This window comes from Lepisosteus oculatus, chromosome 5 (assembly GCF_040954835.1).
Source record: "Lepisosteus oculatus isolate fLepOcu1 chromosome 5, fLepOcu1.hap2, whole genome shotgun sequence".
In the NCBI taxonomy this organism is placed as follows: domain Eukaryota; kingdom Metazoa; phylum Chordata; class Actinopteri; order Semionotiformes; family Lepisosteidae; genus Lepisosteus; species Lepisosteus oculatus.
This window is the reverse complement of record NC_090700.1, coordinates 61436600-61461040: the sequence shown is the minus strand read 5'-3', so window position 1 is coordinate 61461040 and position 24441 is coordinate 61436600. Positions and strand designations below refer to the sequence as shown.

Sequence of the window (24441 nt, the reverse complement as noted above, 5' to 3'; positions counted from 1 at the left end):
TTACAGTAGAAGGCAATCTCCAAAACCACCAAGTTCAAAATATGAAACAGACTTAGCAACTCCAATCTAACACCACATGCAAAGAGCACAATGCATGTGCCAAGAGAGAATAAAAAATCAGCAGTGACCTAAATGTAAAAAAGCTGAGAAACCTAGACGTCAAATTTGAAATTGTGACCATAGTATCCAAAGTTGATATACAGTGATCAAAACAACAGGAGAGTCAATAGAAACATCAGGTTTCAGTTCTCATTTGTATGTTTTGAAAACACCAGTGCAAAAACCTCTATCACACCTGCCCATCTATTCCAAGGGCATCAATAAGCAACGCTTGCAGGTGTTTAACAAGAAGCCCCTTCTCACGTTTCCATCTGCATCATTCTGCCATCTGATCTGGATAGCAAGTGACACTGCTTATTTGCCAGTAAATTTCATTAAGCCAAAGTTCTGACAGATTATCTTAGAAGAAGCCACTGTCAATTAAACTGTATGTCCTTAATTTAGATTTCTAACTGGATCACACCATCACAGTCTTTAAATGACAATCACCATTTATCTGAATAAAACCAGAAAAGTAGACCGATTCTTTGAATATCATCTAAACCATTTGTGAAACTATTACTGGTGATCAGAAGTCTTGAATAAGGTCTTCCAATTCCAATGCTTAAAGCTACTGTAGTTGCTGTGTCATGGACTGGTATAATTAATTCTGAAAACACAATCAATAATATCAAGGAGTACAGAATCCACTAAATGAGTGAAAAATAGTGAGAATAATACAAATCTTTAAAGTTTCACTAATTTATAATGGAAACTTGTTAAAAACATCTGTTCTGTGATTGGCTAACAATTGGATTAATCGGTTATTCTAATGTCGAAGTATTTAAAGGTCAGTTAAACTTTAAGCCCATCAAAGCTCTTTGAAAGGGCAACTGTCAAAAAATGAATATCGGGTGGTTCTTTTTTTGTCTTTGCTCAATGAAAAAATGCATGCTATATGAACCATTTCCAAAACACCAGAGTAAATAATTTTATTTATAAACAACAGCACAATTTTCATTTATTAAATACAAAGCTTAAATTTTAATATATATAAAGGATAAATAATGTATTGCATTCAGCACTAAGTAACATTTAATAGCCTTAACTAGCAAAGTGAGTACAGAAAGGATTGTCAAGCGAGTTGCATAGTACACATATGTACAGCAAGTGTGACTACTTACTGCACTGTGATCAGTACAATATTTAAACACAAACATAACTGGAGTCAAAAACACACACATGAGAATTCACAAAGACACAGCAAATTAATACTCCTGCTCTATACTAAGTAGCACATTGCACCAAAAATGTCTCACCTCGGAAGAAAGGGTTTAAAAGGGTTTTTAAAATGTATATCTTAAGTAACAGGAGTGTACAGCTTGCAAACAGATGCACTACAATCTTTCAAAAAAAGTAACACAAAGTGTAAAACCCTTCTTGTAACTTTTATGAAGACAAATCATCCAGTTAATTTTACTGGTCCCTTGAAGTTTAGATAACATGCCAAGAAAATGACACATTATGACCAGTGGATTCCTTAACTTGAACTGAACAGCTTTTCAACATACTCTTACTGTAAACTGTGAAGAAGGCTTGGAAACCTGGGTCCCTCTGCAGGCCAGTGTCAAACATGCAGGGGATTAAAAAGCACAAAACATGTAATGTGCACAATATTGAGATGTTCTACACATCAAATATATCCTCATTGAGCTGTGAAGATAAAAAGAGATGATCAACTGAATTCCAAAGATGATCATAAGTAAAATGACCAGCAGATGTTTACTTATCATTACAATGAATGAAAATACAATCTTTTACATGGTGTTCACTTTGCTTTACATATGTATTGAGTAAGATGTATCCTACTCCCAACAATGCTTACTACCGTTTATACATCAATTAAGTTTTACTGCAATGCATTAACTGGATAAATATCAAGATACCAGACATTACAATAGTTGTATATTGTAACAGAATTGTAAACCTCAGTGTACTGCATACCATTTTCATTATCATGGCCCTTTCAATACTTCATATATTTGCCAGGACATCCTGACGTTTTAGCAAAAGCTTTCATTATTTCTTTTGTAATGTGATAAATCCCAGGAGTGTAATCTGAAGTATAAGTGATGAAGTCCTTCTCTTTTTTATTGGCTTTATTGCAGTCATAGAAGTCAGAAAAAAATTGCTAAGTGTGAAACATTGACAAGTGAAACCCTCAGTGTCTCACTCCTCACTTTGTATTTTTCCCCTCAAACAATGAACACCTCATGTTATGACAAGAATGAACAGTTAAGAGCAAATAATAGAGACAACAGGTAACATCAAAACCCCACAGTGTGCAAACACAGAAAAAACAACAAGAGGAATAGTAACTGAAATTGAACAGTCATTTAATGGATTTTTGAGAAATATAAAGATCACTAGATTAACTTTATGTGCAAACATTTGAGTATTTAAGGGAAAAGGGCAAGCAACTGTTTGTGTTACATAATCTCTTCTCTTTTTTGCCCAATTGCTTTTGAGTCAGAGATGTTTAACTGTGAAAGGCACTTACAACTCCAAAGCTGCAGTTTTCCTCTAGTGTTAGCAGTTATAGCTACTTCTGATAAGAAAGTAAGAAAAGTTAGTGTTTCTGCCTTTGTTCTGTTAATTTATATACAGCACTTGTCAGAAGGGCAGGGAAGTGTTTTAACTAAAACCAAATGGAAAACTGTTTTCTCTAGAAAAAAAACATCATAGTGTCACATTTTAAATAAAACAATTTGTATGAACGTTAATGTTATTTTGCTAGTGAAACATTTAATTTTTTTTTGTCCCACACCTCTGACAAGGAACTCTTTTTGATTACGTTGGGTAGAAACCTACAAGATGATTAGCAAGATATGTAAAATACAAATATGTTGTAAGCTACTTGAAGTACACTATTAAGTAAGCACACAAGTATAATGATAGTCTGATGGCCCAAGCCACAGATCGTTATTTTGAGAACCAGTACTCTCATTTCAAAAGGATGGTAGCTTGAAGAAGTCTGCCAATGTGCCCCTGGTATCAGACAATACGTTTCTTTCTGCAGAGAACTTATTTCATTGGACATAAAAAGAAACCTTGACCAGTGATACTTTGCCAAATCTCTTTTTTAAACGAAGTCCACATTTTTGACAAGGTCCATGTAAGGTCTTTATAAAAGGCCTTTTTTGTACAAAACAAATATCTATCAAATGTAGGACTAGGCGCTTCAAGAGAAAGAATTCCTGGAAACAATGCTAATAAAATGTCCCCACTATGTTTCAGAATGTGACAGGATAGCAATTCAGAATCCTTCTAACTCAGCAAATTACTAAAAATTATTACAAATTATTATTGATACAAAAAAACAGAATTCCTTGGATATTTCTTAACAAGAAGAAAAAATATCACCTGAAATTGCTATTAAAGTGCAAAGGGATTGAATTCAATCTGAACGTAGTTATCAAGGACTGTTACATTTTATACCTTATTCTGCACCATGAACTGAGAAAGAATTCTCCGTTTCAAAGTAATGAAGAAAGCAAGGAAAGCAAAGGCCTACCAATAACCTTTGTTATATCACCAATGTAAGTGAAAGTGCTTTTAAATGGTATCAAATTATTAAATAATCTGTCAGTAGCAATTTTGGTTTATGGTGTTTCTGAATGACCTTTGTTGTAACAATTTAGTAACAGACTGATCCTGGGATTGATAATGGGCATGATGTGATGCCACAACAGTGAGACAAATTACTCAGACCAACAAATGACAAAAGGAAACCTTTTCTCTGGAGATTCTTGTTGCATTTGTTTAAACCACGTGTTTTATTCCAAGAGTTTTTTGAATCTGGAAGTAGTTAAGAATTCATGTTATCTCTTCATCATCTGGAATCTTGTTAATAGTGGGATTATCAGGGAAAAGTTCCATACAAATAGTAGATTTTGTCCTTTTGTCCAAAACAACATAAAGGACAAATCAATCTCTACACTACATACTTTTTCAGATTAGTTTCCAATATATTACTGTAACAGAATTGGAAGTTCTCTAATAGCACCTTTATGAAAGTCTCATTACTTTGGTAAAGTATTAAAACCTGTTCTGAAGGCAAGCTCTGACAAAACGTTCATATTGAAAAAGTGGTGATAATTTAAACACCAAGACAGATCGCTTTTTGATAAAAAAGTGCACATGCACTAATCTGAAAACTGCCCAGTCACTCTGCAGCTACTCTCGTGAAAAGCTAGCTTGTGACTTTTAAGAAGCCCTGGAATGGAACTTTTTCCTCAAGGATCATAAAGTGTGTATGAAGATTGGTGCCCACACTGACCTTACAATACATTAGTATGACCAATGCAGTGGTGGTTGTGCCACTCCGAGCTGACAAAACTGTTATGCTCCTATAGCTACTGGATACAGCACAAAGGGGTCTCCACACAGCAGCAGGCACAGGTAGAAGAACCCATGGCTTTTGGAGGAATGAGGTCCAGGTCCTCATCATCAGGCATCTCATCCAGCCGGTAGCCATCCTGAAGAAGCTGCCTGTTCAGGTCCTGGTTTACCTGCAGTGAGGATAGGCAGCCATCTGTATGTATAGCGTGATCAGGAAGTAATTACACAACTACAAGAATAATTATACAACCCAGTTGTATCAAAACTCTGAATGATTAAAGTTGAACTAAAAAACTAGGTACCAATGAGATGCAATGTAATGACAAACTGCACTGCTTTAATAATAATATATACAGTAGATGACAAATGGAAATTAATTCGTTAATATGAACATTCATCTACAAATTAACCAGGACAAGGAGTTTTTAGACAGGAGTAAGATATGATAAACCTGGTTAGATTTTGTGATCTAACAAAGAACATGATCTGCAGGGTATGTACATAGCTGTGGCTTGTCTTGGCTGAAAGACTCACCTCTGCAGAAGAATATCCAGAAGAATACTGGGACTCCGGTTCAGCATCACTGAGGAAGAAACACTGGTAAGAGATGAGACTACACAAAAGGAACTGCCAGTCATAATTTGGTTAGACTAAAAATATTGATGTTTTAAATAAAATGAAATTTTTAATAAAACTTTAATCAGCTCTGTAACAATTATCTTCCTTAAATTCTTAAACCCTTGTTTCCTGATGTATATCTCAATAGTCAGAAAGAACATTGCAAAATCATGTACTAACACTATACAATAAGAATGTACAATAAATAGGAGTGTATATATAGTGTAGTATACATAGTAGATATTAGAAAGTTATAGGAAAACATAGGGTTACACTTAATTGTATATGTAATCAAGCAAATTTGGCTAGATGTAGCAATGGTGCCTTCTTTCACCACGTGAAAGCTTTAAGCGATTTTCACCATTTCAAAATGGTGCATAGTAAAGCAAGAGAAAAGCAAAATGAGTATTAGCAGTAAACATTAGCTTTAAATAAGTCATATAATTTTGTGAGAGAATTGTGTAACGATAGGTTCATCTGTAGAATTCTAAAACTGAAAGGAGGAGAAATGTGTCTTACCTATCTGAATCCAATGATACAAGTGCATCCTCAGAGTTTTGACTGAGAGCAGCATACCCTTTATTATACTTCACGCTCCTTGAAGAGAAGGACATTTTAATGTTAATATAAACACATCATTACTTCATGATTTTACATGAACTAATTTTCAATTTGACATATAATGTAGTTTTATGTACTATAACATATACTCCACAAGTGGAAAAGACAATGAGAGACGATATATTATTTAGGTGTTATAACAAAAAAAATGCACTTTGATGCATTTTTTTTGGTGCATGGTTACAGAATAAAAGTTTATTATATTTGAATGTTAATACAGCAAGATGCATCCTGTGTTTGAATCACATATGATTAAAATGTTTTCTTCTTCCCGTCTATGATACTTATAAACCACAGCAAACTGTCTTTCGTAAAAATCCCAGTGGTGCTATACATAGGCCCATAACAATTACTGCCACAACTGCAAGTATCTTGATATTAAAGTCAAATATCTTGCAATATTCCATAACCTTACTTTTTTAAAAAGTATGAATTTACTAATTACAAATTACAAAGACAGTATATGATAGTAGTATTCTTCTTTTTACTCATTGAAAACCCATGAAGTAAAAGGATTATAAACTGTTCACAATGAATGTAAAGTATTGAGAAAAGTATTTAAATACAGAATATTCATGTAAATAAAAGTGAAGTACATATAAATCACCACAAGATGGGGCTTGTAGATCTTTGAAACTGTGCTTTAAGAAATAACAGTGAAGAGCTGTCTGTAAAATATCACTATAGTTATCCATATATTTTGTTAAAACTACAAAAAGTAGAACCTCGGGGGTGTGTAACTTATTTGGTGTACTGAAAGGCTAGTAAACTGTAATCTCATTTCTTTCTTAAAACGTTTTTCAATGACCAAAATAACTTTATCGTACTGCACTCCTTCATTTTTAATTGTATCTCTCATGTCATCTTGTAAAGGTCTCTACTGCTACATGAATTACTACAGTTTAGTACAAGCCAGGAGCCTTACCTGGGACTTCACATATCAAGTGGTTATCCTAAACAAAAGCACATTCAAATTATGGAGTACCAGTTCACTTAAGTATACAAATCCTGAGCTTTTTCTCATTAATAGCAGCATCTGTGGTATTACTGTTGTAAAGGCATCCTACAGGCAAAATGTTTGCTAATGTTCAGAGAAATTCAGGACAAATCAAGTCCCTTCAGATAAGACTCAAGTTGGCTATACATGAAGACCGCAAATGAGAATATGTTGTGTGAAACTCATTTTCTGCAAACACAGTCCTTTCAAAACCAAATAAGAAACTACAACTTATCACCTTTCTTTCAACTTTACAAGGACCAGAAAACACAGACATTTTGCATTATACAATAGATAACTAATCCTAATGACAAGGGCAAAAACTATTTAAAAAAAGTCTTATTAAAGAAACTCAATTACAAATGCCATTAAAGCCCTGGATTATAAAATAAGTAGTAATTTAAATTTTATATAGGTTTTAGGATTTTATTCCGCCAAATAAGACTTTGCTTAGTCAATTGAATCTAGTTATTTTTAAAACTCTTACTCAATTATTACCTACTGATTATATTCTTGTTGGTTATTCACCATAAAATGTGATGATTACAACTTTTTTTTAACAGCCCAAGTACATTTTAAAAGTCTCTACATTAAGTTAACAGTTTGAAATGCTTGGAGCATAAAGAATATCTGCACATACATAAAGTCACATTCTTGATATATGAACACAGATTTCCCAAAGGGCTCAACATCACCAGGAATTCCAGGTTTCTTTCACAAAAAGAGAGATACTAAGACATGCTTGAAATGGGACATGAGTTATTTGATCCACCTCTTAGCTCCTGGCTTAGGCTGCTGGACCACGGCTCCAGCTGTCAACCCTTTCTTCTTCAGGGCCTTCTTTGCCATATCTCTGTGCCTTTCTGGTAAAATAGGTAAAATAAACATGACGGTCATTATCTTACTAATGTTGTGGTCAGATATAATAACCAAGATGGCTGTCTAGGCTGACACATGACTCCTAAATGGCATGAAGGCCAACCTTACCTCGGCAGTTGGATCAGTAAAGCTCTGCATCCCTCTGCTCCAGGGCTACTGAAGTCAAGAATCACACCTTTTCAGCTTTTGCAAAATTAGCACGAAACGAAGGTCTTTTAAAATGTTTTGTCAATGAGAGAGCAATTAAACAGCATAAAAATTTTTTATTTGTGTTACTTTGATGCTATACTGCATGTCATCACAAAAGCTGAACTATCAGCATCATAGAGCAACTGGCATGGTAATTGATGGATGTGATCAATTTAAAAAAGTTTCCATTTTCATTGTTTAGCTCTTAATGATGATGATGATGTAGTAGAATATGAAGGTAGCTCCAGAGAGTGTCACATGAGCTGACCACCTGGACAGAAACTGCAGCCACCAGAGAAACACAAACGGTGATCTGCATGACACTCCATGCAAATACATTTTCTTCCTTATTTTATTAATCTGATGCCGAATGCATCTGTAATTCTAGATTAAGAATCGAAGAATGAAAATTCCTATTTTATGAAATATGATGAAGGATGGGTGGCATGGTGGCGTAGTGGTTCGCTATGTTGCCTTGCAGTGCTGGGTCCCCGAGTTCAGTTCCTATACAGTAATCATAATACATTCAATCTGTACTTTAAAAAAGTAAAACCCTCAAATGAAGTAATAATGTTTTGGTTTCTTCCTGTTTAATTACTGACAGTTCTATTATTACTCTGAGCTTTGTGATGCCACAGTCTCCTTTGGTTATATTTTATATTTAGACAATGCATGGGTAATTCCACAGTTTGGCCGCCATGTGAGACATTGTGAGCAACTTAAGGTGATGAAATTGCAAGCTGATGTGAGTTGTACATATTTTAATACTGGGTTGATGAAGTTCAAGTAGGCAGCTGCATCAGCATGCGTAGGCTACAAATGAACAAGTAAAGGTTTATTCCCTGCTAAAAATAAAAGAAAAGAAACAGAACATTTCTGCTGTGGAGCCATCTCTGGGTGTCTTTTCGGCCTCCACAGTCCACAGTCCACAAACGATGAGCTTATTTTCTTTTCTTCTCAGCATGGAATACATATTTTAATACTGCTCTGTTTAGATTTATACAATATATTATTGCAATATTTTATCTAAACCACGTTAAAAAATAGATAAAGGCCAGTTGTTTTTTCATGGCTGCAATGGGCAAATACTTGAATATCTCAAAATATCCCTAGGAATTTCTAGCAGGTGCACTCACAACAATTACAAAATAAGTGACACTTCCAGAAACAGCACTTACGCAGTTTGAGATGAATTGCAGGAACTTTGGACATAATGTACGGGCCTCTCTTTTCTACAGGCCTCGCCCCACTCTCTGTCCATTTTGGTCTGCTACTGGGGACCTGACAGAAGATGAAAAAAGCAACACACTGCAAAGGCCTTCTTATCTATGGTGATTTCAGTTGGAAAGAAAATAAGCTTGTGCAATCACTCACCTGGGTATTGTGTGGCAGCCCCACTACACAACTGACCAAACCTATTAATAGTTTCAATTCCGAGCAGTAAGCAAGATATATCTAGTTAAACTGAAATAAGCACCACTCCTTAAACAACAACCTCAGTAAAGTGAAATGTGACGGTTCTCTGACGTCTTAAGAATTAAGCTTAATGGATTTTTAACTTATGAAACTTTATAAGTACTACAAGTACTTGTATCCATTACAATTAAAATATGTTTTTTTTATTTGAAATGTGAATTGTTTTATCGCGCGTAGTCAGACAGAGAGTGGAACCGCTCAGTTAGACTACCGCAGAAGACATGGCTACTTTCTTCTGGAATTTAGAAGAACCCACTTAAAAAAATGTAATTCTATTACAAAACAACTTTCACATAGGTACTTGCAAAATATAAACTACAGACTCTGTTTTAACAGGCGAAACAGGAATATTTCAAATTCGGGAAGGATTCGCCATTGTAAGTACATTGTAAGGTATTGATTCTACCTTCTTAAAAGGGACATAAATTTACAATCTGGAAACCGCCTATCTTTCAAAGACATTGCCAGTCTAAACATGCACCAAAACGTAAACTGCGAAGAAAATACTATAATATCTACTGACATTATGATTTTGCATTGTCTATAAAATTGGATAAGAACATCAGCGGTAGCTGAACTATGTTTGTTTACCCACCAGTGTCTGTGGCGATTCCGGTACCGAAAGCAAAGAATCTTTCTCCGGCACCTCCATCTTCTCTCACACTGTTTTCACTTTAGCAGCTTTTCTCTATCCTCATTCTTTATTCTGTAGCATGGTGGCCAAACACGTTAAATATTTAGAATTGATTAAACTCAGTAGACTGTAACACAACTTCTAAATTGGCTATGCTGCTTTGACCCCACATATTGGTTCCGCTTCCCGGTGACAGTGAAGTACGCGGCAGACGCATGTACGCATGCGTTCAGCTGGCGGGGACGCGAGCGATTGTCCAGTGTAAGAGTGTCTGCCGAGCTGTGTAACGTTTTGCTTTTGCATACTTTCAGGAACAGTGAAGCAAACGTTAGAAGTATCACTCCTTATCACAGATTTCGTATGCTCCAAAAAGAAATTACTGAAGTGTGTACATCTTGAAAAAAAGATGCCAACGCTGCCCTTATGCATATGACCGCTTTGCTTTTAAAGGTGTGTGCAACCCCAGGAAGCTGCCTAGAAAGGACATGTGGTTAAATGCTATCTTTTACTTCGACCAAGAGCTGTAGGACTATCACCAGTTTTTGCTCTGCAGAAAGTTAATTTCAGTAGGGCGGGGGTACATAGCTATCTCTTTATTCTGCAGGTGGAGCTCTGCTAACAATTAGGTTTAGATTGGAAACATCACAGTTCAGGATTCACTGCCTGGTCCAGGTAGTTTACCCGTAACTCAGTGATTGAAGACTTCTTTTTAACAATATAATACTTTCAGATCAATGCAATCTCACCATCTGACCTTAATTCCAGTCCAAGTATCTTAACATTCAAATACATTTTTTTTTAAATATGAGCTCAAATTACAAAGCTCTTTCACAGCACACTGGGTTATACCCAAATGCTGTATGAAATGGGCAAAACATTGAGGACCAGTTGCCTAAAATTAAGCAAGACATCAAAATGTCACATTTTATATCAATATTGAACAGCACCTGTGGTTTCACGTATATGATCATTAGCATTTAGCAAATGACTTTTTCCTGTTGATACTGTATGGACATTGTGAGGGCCAACATTTATTGAATGTTCATCCTAAGAGAGCTTTTTCCAGCATTATTACTTTTACTTTATTTCAAAGCAATTTCATGGAGTGAAGAAAGAGTCTTTTCTTTACCTGTGAAGAGCCACACACTATATTCTATTCTTAAGCAAATATCCGAGTTCTGCAGAAACATAATGATAAATAGTTCAGCAGTGTCTTTCATAGATCCACGTGCCAATGATCCTTATGCAGACAACTTTGAACTCTGACAAGAGTGATCAATAACATGAAATCAACAAATATACAGCATGGGAAGAATATACTTTATTTACATGTATAATGTTGGACTGAATATTGTTCAAAGTGTAAAAAATGTTTTTAAAAAAGACTACTTTAAAAATTTGCAGAAATTGAAAATGAGAATGTCCTGTGGAGGAAAATTATATTGCATCTGCAGAGTGACAAATCTAAAGAAGGGAAAATAACTAAAAGGAACACATTTTCTTGTTTTTTAAATTATTTTTCCTTTATTAGGTCCATCATTTTACATACAATAGGACACAACAAAGGCCGATGTAAATATCACACAAACATGGGCATACAAGGCCAAGACTTCAAGTGCAGTGAACAAGTGTTTTACACTGTTGACAGCAGTCCTCTGGAGATCAGCCTAAAAAGAGAGATAAGTACAATTTATTGTATCTAGGATATTACTGTGGGTTATACTGCTTATACATTAAAAGGCAGATAAGTCAAGTAAAGAAAAATAATCAAAGCTTCAATGAAGTTTTACATAGAGCCGATTGTGAATTTTACAAAATTTGGTGTTGTCTTATTATAATAATATTCCCTGACTGACAGTATGTAAGTATGTATGTATTAATGTAAGTGACAAAGGACAAAGCAAATGGAGTCTGTCCCACATTACTGCTGCTTCTGACAGAAAGTATTTATCCAACGGATAATGAAACACAAAGCCAGTAATGTCAAGAACCTTTAAAAAAAGGTCAAAGCTTGAAAAGCCCTTTTGAGCCCTTCATATTGCTAGTGTCGACACAAGCTTAATAGTACTGCTCTATAGTAAGAGGCATTTATATTTTCTCCTGTGTGAACACATTAAAGGAAGCATCAAATTCAGAAAGTACATTTTAACAAGGACAAAATATAAAGCAGTCTTCTCCCTGACTTTAACATCTCCCAGAAGCAAATGTGTAAAAGAAAATGTGGCAATTCTGGTGACAAACAAAATAAAAAGCAACCAGTTATTCTATATTAAATAGACAGGAACCAGATGAACTTATTTTCAAAACACTTATAAAGAATATTAAGAACATGAATATCTGTTGAAACAGAGTGGTAATTACCAATAAATCAAATGTTATTTGGACACCACTATTTTCTTGATATTTTGGAAGCATTAGGCAAAACTAATTTAACATTTTGAAACTGAATAAACAGTTATTTTTTGCTTTTTAACCTAGGCTTTTGCTGATCTAAGAAGTTGGAAAGTGAACCACACAAATTCACATTCTCAATTATTAAGTTTAAAGTGAATCTCATTAGAAAAACATCTGCACACTGAATTTTGCTTGAAAAGTGTAAAAATATTTTACTGTTAAAAGAATTACAGAAATAGAAAACAATTAAAATACCTCTACAATTTAAATTCCCACCCTTTAGTATTGGTGTGTTTTTGATATGCATCGTTTAAATAAATGACAAATCACAAAAACAAATTTCTGTAATCTTTTGAGACTCCCATGACAGGGCCAGTCTCAAAGCAGTATTCAGCTCTACCTACCCAGGGGATTGAGGTCTATGCTTTGTCAATGCCCAATTCTTCTGGTGTGGAGATGCCTAATTCATCCAGGGTAGGCCTCAGTTCCTGAATTACGTAGGGGTAGATATCTTTGTGAGGTCCTGCTTTATCCTGCCAAAACAAACTTTGGTTAGAACACTGGCAGCACCAACAGCCTGTCACCTTCACAGTCACAAAAATCCATTTGAAAAAAAGTAGATTTAAGGATCAGGAGTTAAATTTGGAAAACTGAACAGCTGACTGAAATCGTGTTTTACTGAACTCCACACATTAGGAGTCAAGCCTTGTTCATGCCCTTCAATACGCTTTCCCTTTCAGTTTCAAAAGGCCAAATGCTGTGAAATAAAGTGACTGCTGGGAGCACACAGCTAACCCTCGAGTAATGCCTGAAACAGAACACTTTGGATTCTTTAACTCTAAATTGTTAATGAAGCCACTGGTTCAAAGAAAGCAAATAAGAAATAAATGGGGACAGCTCACTGTTAATTAGAGGAAAAAAAGCAAATTAAGTGAAAATTATAGATTTTGGGGATCAAATTGAGGAGTCTTCCAAGTCAAAACCCTGAGCTGGTGCATTATTTGAATTTAATGTAAATATTTAACACAATAAAACAAATATTTAAAGCAAAAACAATGTTAAGCTATTTGTTAGGCTTATTATACATTGACCAACTTGATCAATCTAAATATTTATTACATTCGAGTGGTACTGTGACACCAGTGCTGTGTATGTTCTTCTGTTGCTTAAGGATATGATCATTTGGTTATTCAGTAGTTTACATAATGTAACAAAAGAAGACACTGTGACTTACAAGATTGCACGTAGCAGGGGTGTGTGTGTGTGTGGGCGGCATCATAACATCTCACTTTACAACCTGCACTTCCTTCTGTGGCGTAGTTCATTTTACTAGGAGACCTTATCATAATAAGTACTTCTCCATTTTATTTTAATGAAAGTTAACCTGTTGGTGTTCGGAGACTGATAAAACAGACCCTTAATGTCTGTATACCTCTCCTAGCATTACACTTGTAACATCTGTCCAGATTTAAGAGCAATAAACACAAAAGGGTACATATACTGTATACAAAAAGGATGTGGTACCAACTATACATTGTTTCATTAGAGTCAAGGGAGGCATTCTATTACATTAACTCAACACAAAAACAGTACTCGTAGTCTCAATGTTTTGACTTTCCTCACTCTGAATGTTTTTACAATCCTAGATTGGTAGACAAGAATTTCTGTATATCATTTGATTGCCGATATCTAGTTCACAGATTCGTATGGTTTGAGGATGTCTTCTGTCTCTATTCAAAAATCTTAAAAAGCAATACAAAATAGTGTAGAGTTGCTACACACAGCTCTGATGTACTCAGTTGATTTGTTTTTGCTCTAAATCTCGGAAACTATGGAAACATACTGACTTCCCCTGAGGGGAGTGCTGGGCTGGGCCTTCCTTATTGAAACGTCCTACTCTGTAACATATGTTTAATGGAGAAGAATACATAAGTATACTTAAATACAAACCCCTGTCATGTATCCATAAAGGTTACACAAGAGATTTTAAAATGTACCTTCGGTGTAAAGAAAAAGAGGCTCTATTAGCAGTCTCTCACCTTGACGGCCTCGAGGATGCGGATTGCGCTCGCCAAGTCATTTAATCTCCGGCAAGCCCGCAGGGCAGCGTCAAGGATCTTTGGTTCAGGTACCAGGTCGTAACCAATTAGGGTGTTCATGCCTGTAAAGCGAGGGCAAGAAGAACTGGGATTAAAGCTGTGGTCTAGAATTCCACCATCGTTTTCTGTTGAAACAGCAATAGTCTGCACAATCCAGGACAAACAACATTGATATAAAAGAAGTTAAAACCACAGCTTCATTATAAGAAATAACATTAAGACTTCTACGAGAAAAAAATGTTAATATCATGTATTACAAAATCTGTTCTGACCTATTTTAGGATTTAACCCAAGTCATTTATTGAGCTATAGTTGTATATCTATCCACTAGAAATGGAGAAGACAAGAGTACTTGCAAATCTCACTAAATACCAAAGAGAAAAAAAGGTCAAGGTTGCAAGAACTAATCTGGAAATGTACCTGCACACTCCTGTACGTTTTCAACTGCAGGAATGGTTCCATAATGAACATGAAAAATGCCATGCACTCCAACAAACTCACCTTTTCTCAGCTCCCAGGCATCGATGTCGGGTTTGTTGAAATAAGTGACCCAGCGGGCATCAAACTCTTCATCTGTTTCCTGCTTGCCATGTGAATAACAGCGGGAAACCACGGGAGCTAGGATGAACAAACCCGGTGTCAACAAGTGGGGTCAGGTACCAGATTCCACATTGAAAATCGTGAAATTCTGTTCTTCTGTATTTGTATGTTAAAGAAACAATGTCTTTAAATGTTAAAACAACTTTTTTTCTAAATACCTGCAAGAAATCAATTTAACCAGTATTCAGGAGGTTTAAATACCACGGGAATCTTTCCCAGTATCCTATCTTTCCAAATAGGATGCGAAGTGGCAATTCTATTTAACAGTTCTTCAAGTATATCTATGGTAAAAGTTAGACTGTATGTGAATGTCGCTGGAAAAAAGACACTGTCAAACCATTTTAGTCAATGGGCTTCCTTGGGCCAAAATCGTCCTATTTTGGCCCATCGTAAGCCTAATCATAACCCTGCTGGACATCTGGGATGCTCTTGAATAATGCATTCCAGCAAGGTACTCATGAAATGACCAATCGTTTTACAATCAATCACTCCCAATAGAAAACGCAGAGATGAATCTTGCATGAATGTGAACTTCCCGACTGGCAAAGAACATTGTTGCTGGCAGTTCTGTTGTACAGCTCATGTTTGCAATACTACTGCATTATGAAGAGGATGCAGAAACTGCAATCTTCCATTTTATAAAGGGGTAAAGTATTCACTCTTCAATTTTTCTAGCTACTATTATTATCATGGTTGTACAGTTCTTCACATTCAAATATTTTTAATAGATAGCCAAACAAGCGTTTTGTGTTTAGTCTTAGATTAAGGAAAAAAATTTAACACTAAGACAGAAACCTTTTGCTATAAACCAGATACAAACCTGGAAAGTATTGAGGATCTTTATTTAAATATTTTAAGATTTCCAAAAAATGTTTGACAACATTGTCAGCTTCAAAAGGTAAGACATCCCATAGAATCTTCAGGAAAAGACTTGTATTTTTTTTAAAACCCAATTGTCTGTAACAAAATGTCAATAACTCAAACCTTGTCTCAAATTACATAACTGCATTAATTAAATTAAAATATAATAGCACTATGCCCTGCAATGTCACACATACATCACAAAAGCAGTATCCATATTTAACAATACGGATACTGCTTTACTTCTTGAGGAGGCTCAGGTCCTTCAGTGTATGTAGTAAGATGCTACATATGTTCTATCAGTCGATGGTGGCGAGCTCCATTTTCTACGTCATGGTATGCTGGGGCCCTGGGATTAGAGCAGTGGATTCTAAAAGGCTGAACAAGCTCATCAGGAGAGCAAGCTCTGTCATTGGGTCTGACCTGGACCCCTTGGAGGTAGTGGCTGAGAGGAGAATGGTGTCCAAACTAGAGGCCATCATGGACAACGTCTCCCATCCCCTCTATGACAGGCTTGTAGAAATGAAGAGTACGTTCAGCAATAGACTGATTCATCCACGGTGCGACAGGGAGCGCTACAGGAGGTCATTCTTGCCTTCTGCCATAAGACTGTACTACACACCCACCTTGCGTCTGGGCAGAGGCAACATCGACAGTGACCTGTTTCTGGACTGAACAGTAAACTGATACATCTGTTCTTTTTCTTTTTCCCTTTTACAAACGTTTTTGTGCAATATATGCCAGGGACCCGCGCAATACATTTATATTTATATTGTGCAATACGACTTTTTGTGTACTGTTCTGTTCTAGTTTGTTCTTTGAGTGTTCTGGACTGTGAGTAACTCTTCTTAGTGCACTTCTCACTGTACTGATTGTATTGTATTGTATTGTATTATTATTATTGTGTCATTCGTTACACTGTGCTGTGTTGTCTGTGTTAAGCTGCTGTCGCCCTGCAGTTTCCCTCACGGGATCAATAAAGTATCTATCTAACAAGAAATTTTGAAAAGATCTCAAGTTATTTTTAAACGCTTCGAAATAATTCTGTGCGGCAAACAGGCTGCCATCATAAATTTTACTGAGGAATAAAAATTGCTCGATTTATCAAGCCATAACTATTAAAAACCACATGAGTCAAATAAAATCATGAACCATTTCCTGGTGTGAAATCTTATTCTGTTTCTGGTTTAAGCTATGCGGAGAAAGGTAGCTACAGATGCTAGGCCTTAAAGCCTTAACTCCAGTGGGTCATTACAAGGACACAATATATAGAACCAGAAAGATGTTTTAAGCCTTTTCATCAAATCACGTAAAATAACTTCACAAGCAGAATGCAAGATTTACTGCACTTCTTTTCTAGTGTGATAGGGTTTTATCCACATATTTGAAGACTGACCGCTATGTACTCCTGTGTGCTAGCAGCGACACTCAAATCCTATCAAGCTTGTGAACTGAATACAATGCACATTAAAACAGGTTAACTTTATATTTACAATGCACGTAGATGAGACGGTGATCTGACACATATTTTTTGGCATACAATCAATTGAAATACTAACTAGTGTTAAGAAACGACGGTGCAAGACCCAATTCAAACAAAGGTCCCCTGCGGTATGAGCAAATCTCAGTTCTATACCGCCTCTAAGGTTTTGTTCGTGTTTGTGAAACAAGATAAATAACCTAAAAAAAAACCCACTACCCGATGTGCTCAGTTAAGACCTTCATCTACTCCACACAATGCATGTCTCGCTGCCTCTCGATCCTCCTCATTTCGCCGGCAAGACTGCATGACCCCTCAGGCCCAAGGCTCGCAATCTCTCCGGCGGAACCGTGAACCGACCTCCAACCCTATCGAGCCGACTCTTACCGCTGTGCTGCTGGCGAGTCCGGGCCAGGCTCCGAATACCGAAGGCTGTGTATCGAACAGCGGCTCTGAACATGGTGCGGGAAAGAAGAAGCGGAAACTCAATGAGACTCAGCACAAGAAGGGCATCGGAACGACACGGGGAGGGAAGCCGGAGTCGGCACTGCGGCTGCGCTACGCTGGCCGGGACCTGTTCAACGCAGGACGCTGACGAGAAAGGGTGGGATTAAAACGTGAAACTCTGCTGTGCTTTGAGATGACGTTGTAGGCAGACTGGAAAGGAAAGGAGCGTGCTTCAACAGCCGCTTTTGTATCAGCTGGTGCACAGTTTGTCACCGCTAGGAGCTGAAACTATTTAAATTCTGTAAAAACTTTGAGAAATAATAAAGCAAGGAAAACGTATGAAATTTGTAAAAAAATACAATTTGATCACATAATTTCCATCATTACCTCTGGCGGTTAAATGTTTTTTTTCTGTGTTTTTTCTCTTGTACCTGTTTTTGATCCTCTGGTTGTAGTTGTGTTTGTAAATTCTGTATACGTTTAATAGTTTAAAAAAATAGTTTGTCACCGCTAGACGTAGCGGTGTGCATGAGTTCCTGGCCGTTTTCACGTGATTTGTGTTTCACAGTCACCTTTCGATTAGTGTTTTGCGCGAAATTTATCGGTGGATCACTAGATATATCAAAGAGTCCAGCAGCCATGTCACCCTGCAACTTACAATTGGCAGGTGTAAAAAGTTTACATCAAATTAAATGCACTAAGTGATATTTCAGTCTTTCTGTCGTGACTTAGTATGCGTAGTATCGTTGTTTCATACTACTGGGTAATGAAATTTACTCCAAATAGATTCAGACTGACTACATAAATCTGAGATTGTTTTCGCATTTGGTCTTGAGTCTGACTCGCCTACTTGCTGATGTAGAACCATTTCCCGGAAGGATGAGACACTAACATCAAAGACTCATACATTTCAAATAAGTGAAACGTGTTGTCATTTTTGTTTTTTCAGAGGGCTTACAACTTAATGATTGGTTTTGCAAACAGGAAAAGTAGACACTTCTACATTGATGTATTCTAGTAAAACTCCAAACTTAAGACGCATTGTCGCATAACATCACGTTTTGTCTTCGCATTTGTCAAACCACAATGCTAACCTCTAACTTTGTCATTTTAAAATCATTCATCGTTGCATGTACTAATACCCAGTAGGAAACAACTAATACTGAGCTCACTAACGAGAGGCACAGAGGCTTTTATAGTACTACACTAGTACACAGAAGGTATTTAAGTGATAGGTTTGGATCTAAGCAAATGTCATGTTCTTTACACTTCATGACAACACGTCTGTTCCCGATTCGCATATCTTAAAATATGTGGATCAGCTAGCAGTTTTTTTATATGATCTCCCCACTCCATCAAATGCTTTCTCATTGTTTAATGTTTAACAACATTAAACAATGAGAAAGCATTTGATGGAGTGGGGAGATCATTGCCAGGTATAGAGCTGATCCCCTTAACCAAGTAGACTGATCTCATCGTTCTCTGAAACAGCTCTTGTAAGAGGTCTAGTGCTTTGGAAAGAGAATGTTTGGGTAAAGTGGAAAATGCATGAAAAGCAGTTTAACTCCTTCAGTACATCCCATTTAAGACCAATTCTTTCTCTGCCTGATGCTGAGAAATTAGTTCATGCTAATGAACTAATGCGATCTAATGCTAATTAGTTCATGTTAATCTTCTCAAGGTTAGACTACTGTCTAGATACTGCAATGCTTTATTAGCTAGATCATCCAAGAAACGACTATAGAAACTACAGTATGTGATTATCTATGTTCACTGAGTGCTGTCCAAGATTAAAAAAATTCTGAACATATTAGTTCTCTTTTGCTGAAAACCAGCACTGACTACCAGTCTATTACAGGACAGTCTTTTAAATTATCTTGTTGACCTATAAGGCATTGCATAGGTTGTCTGCTGTGTACCTTCAAGAGCTATTGTTTACACATGTCCAATTTCACTCACGTTGTTGACTTGTATCTGTTCTGCTTAACGTTCCAAAGACTTCACATTGTACAGTACATTAGGGGACTAAGCTTTTTCATTGGTTCCCTCTTTTTCTCTTACTGACCATATTAAAAATACAGCTTTCTTTGATGTTTTTAAATCTTGCCTTAAAACATATATATATTCTTATGCTATTAAATTCTTAATCTATTTCTTTCTTTTAACTTTCTCAGTTATATTTTTCCATATATTCTGTATACTGTAATGATTTTTATTGTATGTGTTGTATTTATTGTCTTTAGGTAAAGTGCCTCAAGAACGCTCAGTTAAAAATAAAATTGATTGCTTGAATTATAAATCTGCGTTTACAGACCAAGCACTTCAGAACCGAACGCCATTAACTTAAGAGTGTCCACTTTTTGAATCAAATATTTCATTTAATCTAGTGCACAATGACATATTTCCCCATCCACATCTCACTATTGGGAAAGTGAGGAGGTTAGACAGAGTACATCTGCCTTTTTTCTGTCAGGTGTAGCTTAATGTGAAACTAGAGCAACGTTATTGCTGTTATTTGCTTACCAGTAAAAACCTCAGTGAAGTGATCTCACTTGATCTTTAGACTGGACTCATATCAGAAGAGTCTAGCAACAGAGGTATCTTCACAAGACTTTTCCTTTTGTGAAAATGAATTGGAGTGACTTTATTTTCCCCCAATAGCTACTGGAAATATAACACTTTTCTTAATATGAAATACTGTACATATTCCATGATTCCATGATTCCATGATTTTGTTGTATCTCAATATTGTTTAAGAATTGGTTGTGTTTATAAAATTAAACAATCTACTCCTCTGTCTTGATATATTCTATCATCTTTATATGCATGCATGTGTGTATAATGCAATTATTTGTCTTTATGCACTGATTGTAAGTGAAAAAGAAGGAGGGCAGTTCAGAGTCCATTTCCTTTAAGATTCCAAAACATTGCTCACCCTAGGTTTTTCTCTAACCATAATCCCAGTCCCAACCATAAATTTGGACTAAGTCATTAATCCTGTAGTGGACATTGTATTTTTTAAATATGTAATCAGTAAGTGTTAAATCCACTTATCATTAATTTATCTTCATGATATGCCTATCTTTACTGTTCTATAGCAATTGTAAAAACAATCATCGACAGTTTGACAGTTTCTGGGTGAAAAAAAATACTTTAGCCTTTACTTACAGTGATACAAAGGGAAGACTTCAAATGTCATCTGTGTTTTGCAGCTAGAAAACACTGAAAGAATAAATATTCAATTTAAAGGATTTTTAGATAAGTGAAGTTGAAAAATGGAGGCAGTGCCCAGTCCATAAGATAAGGGAGCAAAGAACCATCTGGAATGAGTGAGATAGTGAACTCCCAAATGCAACGCTGAAGAGGTCTGGGTTTCATCTGCTGCTTATTAGAAAAAATGAACCAGTCTTACTTTTAAGATAAGTTTTAAATTAATTTACTTTTCTTATTGTAGGCTTTGTGGGTTAGTGGATTTAAAGAAATACTCATATGAAATAAATATAATCAGAAAAATGCTTTTATAAAATTTTGACAGCGAGCTCTGAGCCTCACATGTTTTGCATTGAAAATGCAAGACTTTTGATCACATGGTAAGTTATTTGAGTTAAAAAAATTGTACATAACAAGAGTGCAGTCATCTGTTTGATAACCCCATTTTTTTCAACAACGACCCTCACAAGGAACAGAAGTGTGTAAACATATGTTTTGTTCACATGCAGGTAGACTGAGCACATCAGAGGAGATGATTTAATTAGCCAGGCCTGAAGACTTCTTAAGAGCACAAAGTACTAGAGTCTAACCTTGTTCAGCTTTTGTCATAAATGATGTTCTTCCTCAATTATTATTTACTGACAAAGCAATACCAGCAGTTGAATGCACTGGTGACTAACAAAAAAAAAGCTGTTAATCTTAAAATAATATTTTAATAATATTTTACCCCAAATGGGGTACTAACATAATAGTGCTATGCATCTACTCTTCCTGGGATGTACATGCTACTGCACTTCCTATGAATTCCAAGAGAATCTGCAGCTGTGATGGTACCACATTTTATCAGTGTCTTCTTGTATTATCAATCTTTTTTTAATCAGGGTGATGCTTAATCCTGTACAGCAGACAGTCCAGAACAAGAGAACTTGCTCTGAATTCCTGAGAGACATTCTTCTTGAATCTTTAAATAAAATGCAACATAAACTTTGCATCCTCAAGGTATACATTCTTCACACCACTAAGGATAACTGAATTGCAGTGTCAATCCCTGGTATACAATACAAGATAGCTGGTCCTTTTTTACCTTTGGTTGCTTCACACTGTATGAAGCTGTCCAAAGCTGACAAGCTGTGGAATATGCCTGGGATTTGCTCACAGTTAACTTAAAGTATTGTTGTGCTTTAAATACATACCACTCTTCCTGAGCTTAAAAAAGACTGCATTCTCAGCAAAGACTAGTCAAGCGTAGGAAGTTATCTGGTACTATGTAAGGTGCTTTGAGCTTTATTTGGGCAAAAGGAATCTGTAAATAGCGAATGTTATTATGCTGAAGGCATTGAAAGTTTTATTTAACATGCACTCAAATAATGCAGTTCTATTGTTTAACATTGAAACAATTGCTAATATTTTCAATCTCAATATGTGTATATAGAAATGCATTCTAGAACAGTATTTAAGATTTAGAAATAAGATGCTTAATCCAAAGATTATGAAATGAGCACATGCAAGATGTAACTATGGGATGTGATCTATATAATACAGTCTATATGATATATAATCAATCTATATGATTTGTAATGCGTTGCAATGTTTAGATAATGTAAGTGGAAAATATCTGCTTCTAGGTTGATTTCATCTGGTTGCGCAGTGAACTCGGGATATTTCTGCTTTGGCATAATCTTTCTGAATGCCAGGAAATCAGTGTTGAATCCAAGGAAGTTATCGAAAGACCCAGAGTCAAGGCTGGTGTAAAATTCAGCCTGAAAACTCAAATGGCATTTAAATAAAATACCTTTTAAATTACCATGGGAAAATGTCTGGAAAGTAAGTAAAGGCTTTTTATATTTTATTATAAAACAATATAATATCGCACACAAAACATTATTATTATTATTATTATTATTATTATTATTGTTATTTTTATTATTATTATTATATAAATAATTTTGTCTGTGGCAGGGGGCTTCTGAGCAAGCCTTCCCTATTGCATGTTAACATAATCTGACTTCTGTTTTAAAATAATTAATGTTGAAAAATTTAAGTGCCCTTGAGCTTGCTGATGTGTTGAACAGTAGAGGTCAGTAGAAGGCTGTTCTGTCGTCAGTGTCCTCATTATTCCCTTAGGAGACATTCAAGGTCAAAGGCGATTACAAAGGGGTTATGAGAACAAGTACAGTATTACTCATACATGTTTTCCTGATGGGATTCATATCTTAGTTTTATTATCAATAGGATAATCTTCCTAATTACTTGTAAGTGTAAACCTACTTATCTTCGAAGAAAGAGATACTTTGACCCCAAATCCTATTCTTATGATTTTCTTGTTACTAGCTTACTCTACTATAAACACAATTTTTTAAACAATATCAATAAAATTAACCTGAATTGTTTCAGACCTTTTAATTGTCATTGTTTATGGTTGGATTAAACATTTAATACAAAGTATTAGAATTAAAAAAAATATCAAAGAACATTTTTCTCAAACATTCTTTTATTAAATATATTTAGCTGTTTAATTTGAGAAGTGGTGCATTTACATAAAATTGCACAATATTTTTGAAAACAATAAAAAGCTCCTCTTCCCAACATGTCCTACTGTATACCTGTTTTATTTACTCTCCATAATAAAGTCTTGTACACATCTAAGTTATAACACTGAGGGATTCTTTCATGAATTCTATACTTGTCGGGTTTGACAAAACTAAGTATCATTTTCTTCAGTACATAATAAGGGTTGTGAGACATGTTTTTTAGAATCACTCCAACTTTTCTTTGGGATGTGAATCTGAATTTTTTGGTGCACAGTTCAGCATGTTAAGACATAAGAATATGGATCAGAATCTTTCAAATTAAAGGTATATCGTCACATTCTAAAGATGGAATCAGGCATTTAAATCATAATCCTCTTCATTACCAATAGCAGTTTCCTGTACAATATTATGTGTGGTGTAACTGGGGAAACTTTGGCGAGGTGGTGGTGTTATTACCACTCGAATACTACCGGTTCAGAAATCAATTAATTTAAATATAACTCTCTTTTTAATCAGTAAAGACTTTGCTTTCCCATTAATCCCTTTATAATATTGCTTTATCTACCCATTCGCTGAGATGTGCTATTGAGTTGTCCTTGATTACCTTTTCTACATTTTACATTAAGGCAAAATACTTAATGCTTAATAAAGAATGCAGGTCAATGACAGCATTAGAAGGCCATGGCTATACAAACTGCAAAGAAGAATAACATGCATGCAATACTAAACCACCCCTATCCTGTCTTGTTTGACACAATCACTGATGAGTTCTAAATTCCCATTCTGTTTGTCTAGCACTTGGTTTCTATTTGAACTATAAAGTTTAAAATGTATGCTACACAGTGACCATACTGACAAATGCTGTTAGTTAAAAAAAATTTTAACATTATCTATCAAACTAAAAAACTTTAATTAAATATCTGTAGCATGAAAAACAATGCCTTTCAGATTTTCTTACTGGCCTG

The 24441-nt window shown here is 35.6% G+C and overlaps 2 protein-coding genes across 2 annotated transcripts; both read right to left on the bottom strand.

Moving 5' to 3' along the window:
- Nucleotides 1–1005: 1005 nt before the first annotated feature.
- Nucleotides 1006–10050, bottom strand: fam219b (family with sequence similarity 219 member B). The gene is made up of 6 exons (XM_006629091.3): nt 9816–10050; nt 8923–9025; nt 7449–7539; nt 5578–5655; nt 4975–5023; nt 1006–4610 (listed from the first exon to the last, which is right to left on the bottom strand). Exons 1-6 carry the CDS (start codon nt 9870–9872, stop codon nt 4455–4457), a joined length of 534 nt encoding a protein of 177 aa, XP_006629154.1. The 5' UTR covers nt 9873–10050; the 3' UTR covers nt 1006–4454.
- A 1300-nt stretch (nt 10051–11350) lies between these two features.
- On the bottom strand, nt 11351–17876 carry LOC102682364 (cytochrome c oxidase subunit 5A, mitochondrial). The gene is made up of 5 exons (XM_006628956.3): nt 17676–17876; nt 14849–14965; nt 14288–14409; nt 12653–12781; nt 11351–11521 (listed from the first exon to the last, which is right to left on the bottom strand). The coding sequence occupies exons 1-4, from the start codon at nt 17746–17748 to the stop codon at nt 12668–12670; spliced, it is 426 nt and encodes a 141-aa protein (XP_006629019.1). The 5' UTR covers nt 17749–17876; the 3' UTR covers nt 11351–11521; nt 12653–12667.
- Between the last annotated feature and the right edge of the window lie 6565 nt (nt 17877–24441).

What these genes read in the sequence shown, in the direction of transcription:
- fam219b (XM_006629091.3), bottom strand. Translation starts at nt 9,872, where the DNA reads ATGGAGGTGCCGGAGAAAGATTCTTTGCTTTCGGTACCGGAATCGCCA. An exon ending in TGCAATTCATCTCAAACTGC is followed by an intron (nt 7,540 to 8,922) that starts GTAAGTGCTGTT and finishes CTATTTTACCAG; the next exon opens with AAAGGCACAGAGATATGGCA. An exon ending in GTATCATTGGATTCAGATAG is followed by an intron (nt 5,024 to 5,577) that starts GTAAGACACATT and finishes TTTCTTCCTCAG; the next exon opens with TGATGCTGAACCGGAGTCCC.
- LOC102682364 (XM_006628956.3), bottom strand. Translation starts at nt 17,748, where the DNA reads ATGTTCAGAGCCGCTGTTCGATACACAGCCTTCGGTATTCGGAGCCTG. An exon ending in GACTCGCCAGCAGCACAGCG is followed by an intron (nt 14,966 to 17,675) that starts GTAAGAGTCGGC and finishes TGTTCATCCTAG; the next exon opens with CTCCCGTGGTTTCCCGCTGT. An exon ending in GCATCCTCGAGGCCGTCAAG is followed by an intron (nt 12,782 to 14,287) that starts GTGAGAGACTGC and finishes TTGTTTTGGCAG; the next exon opens with GATAAAGCAGGACCTCACAA.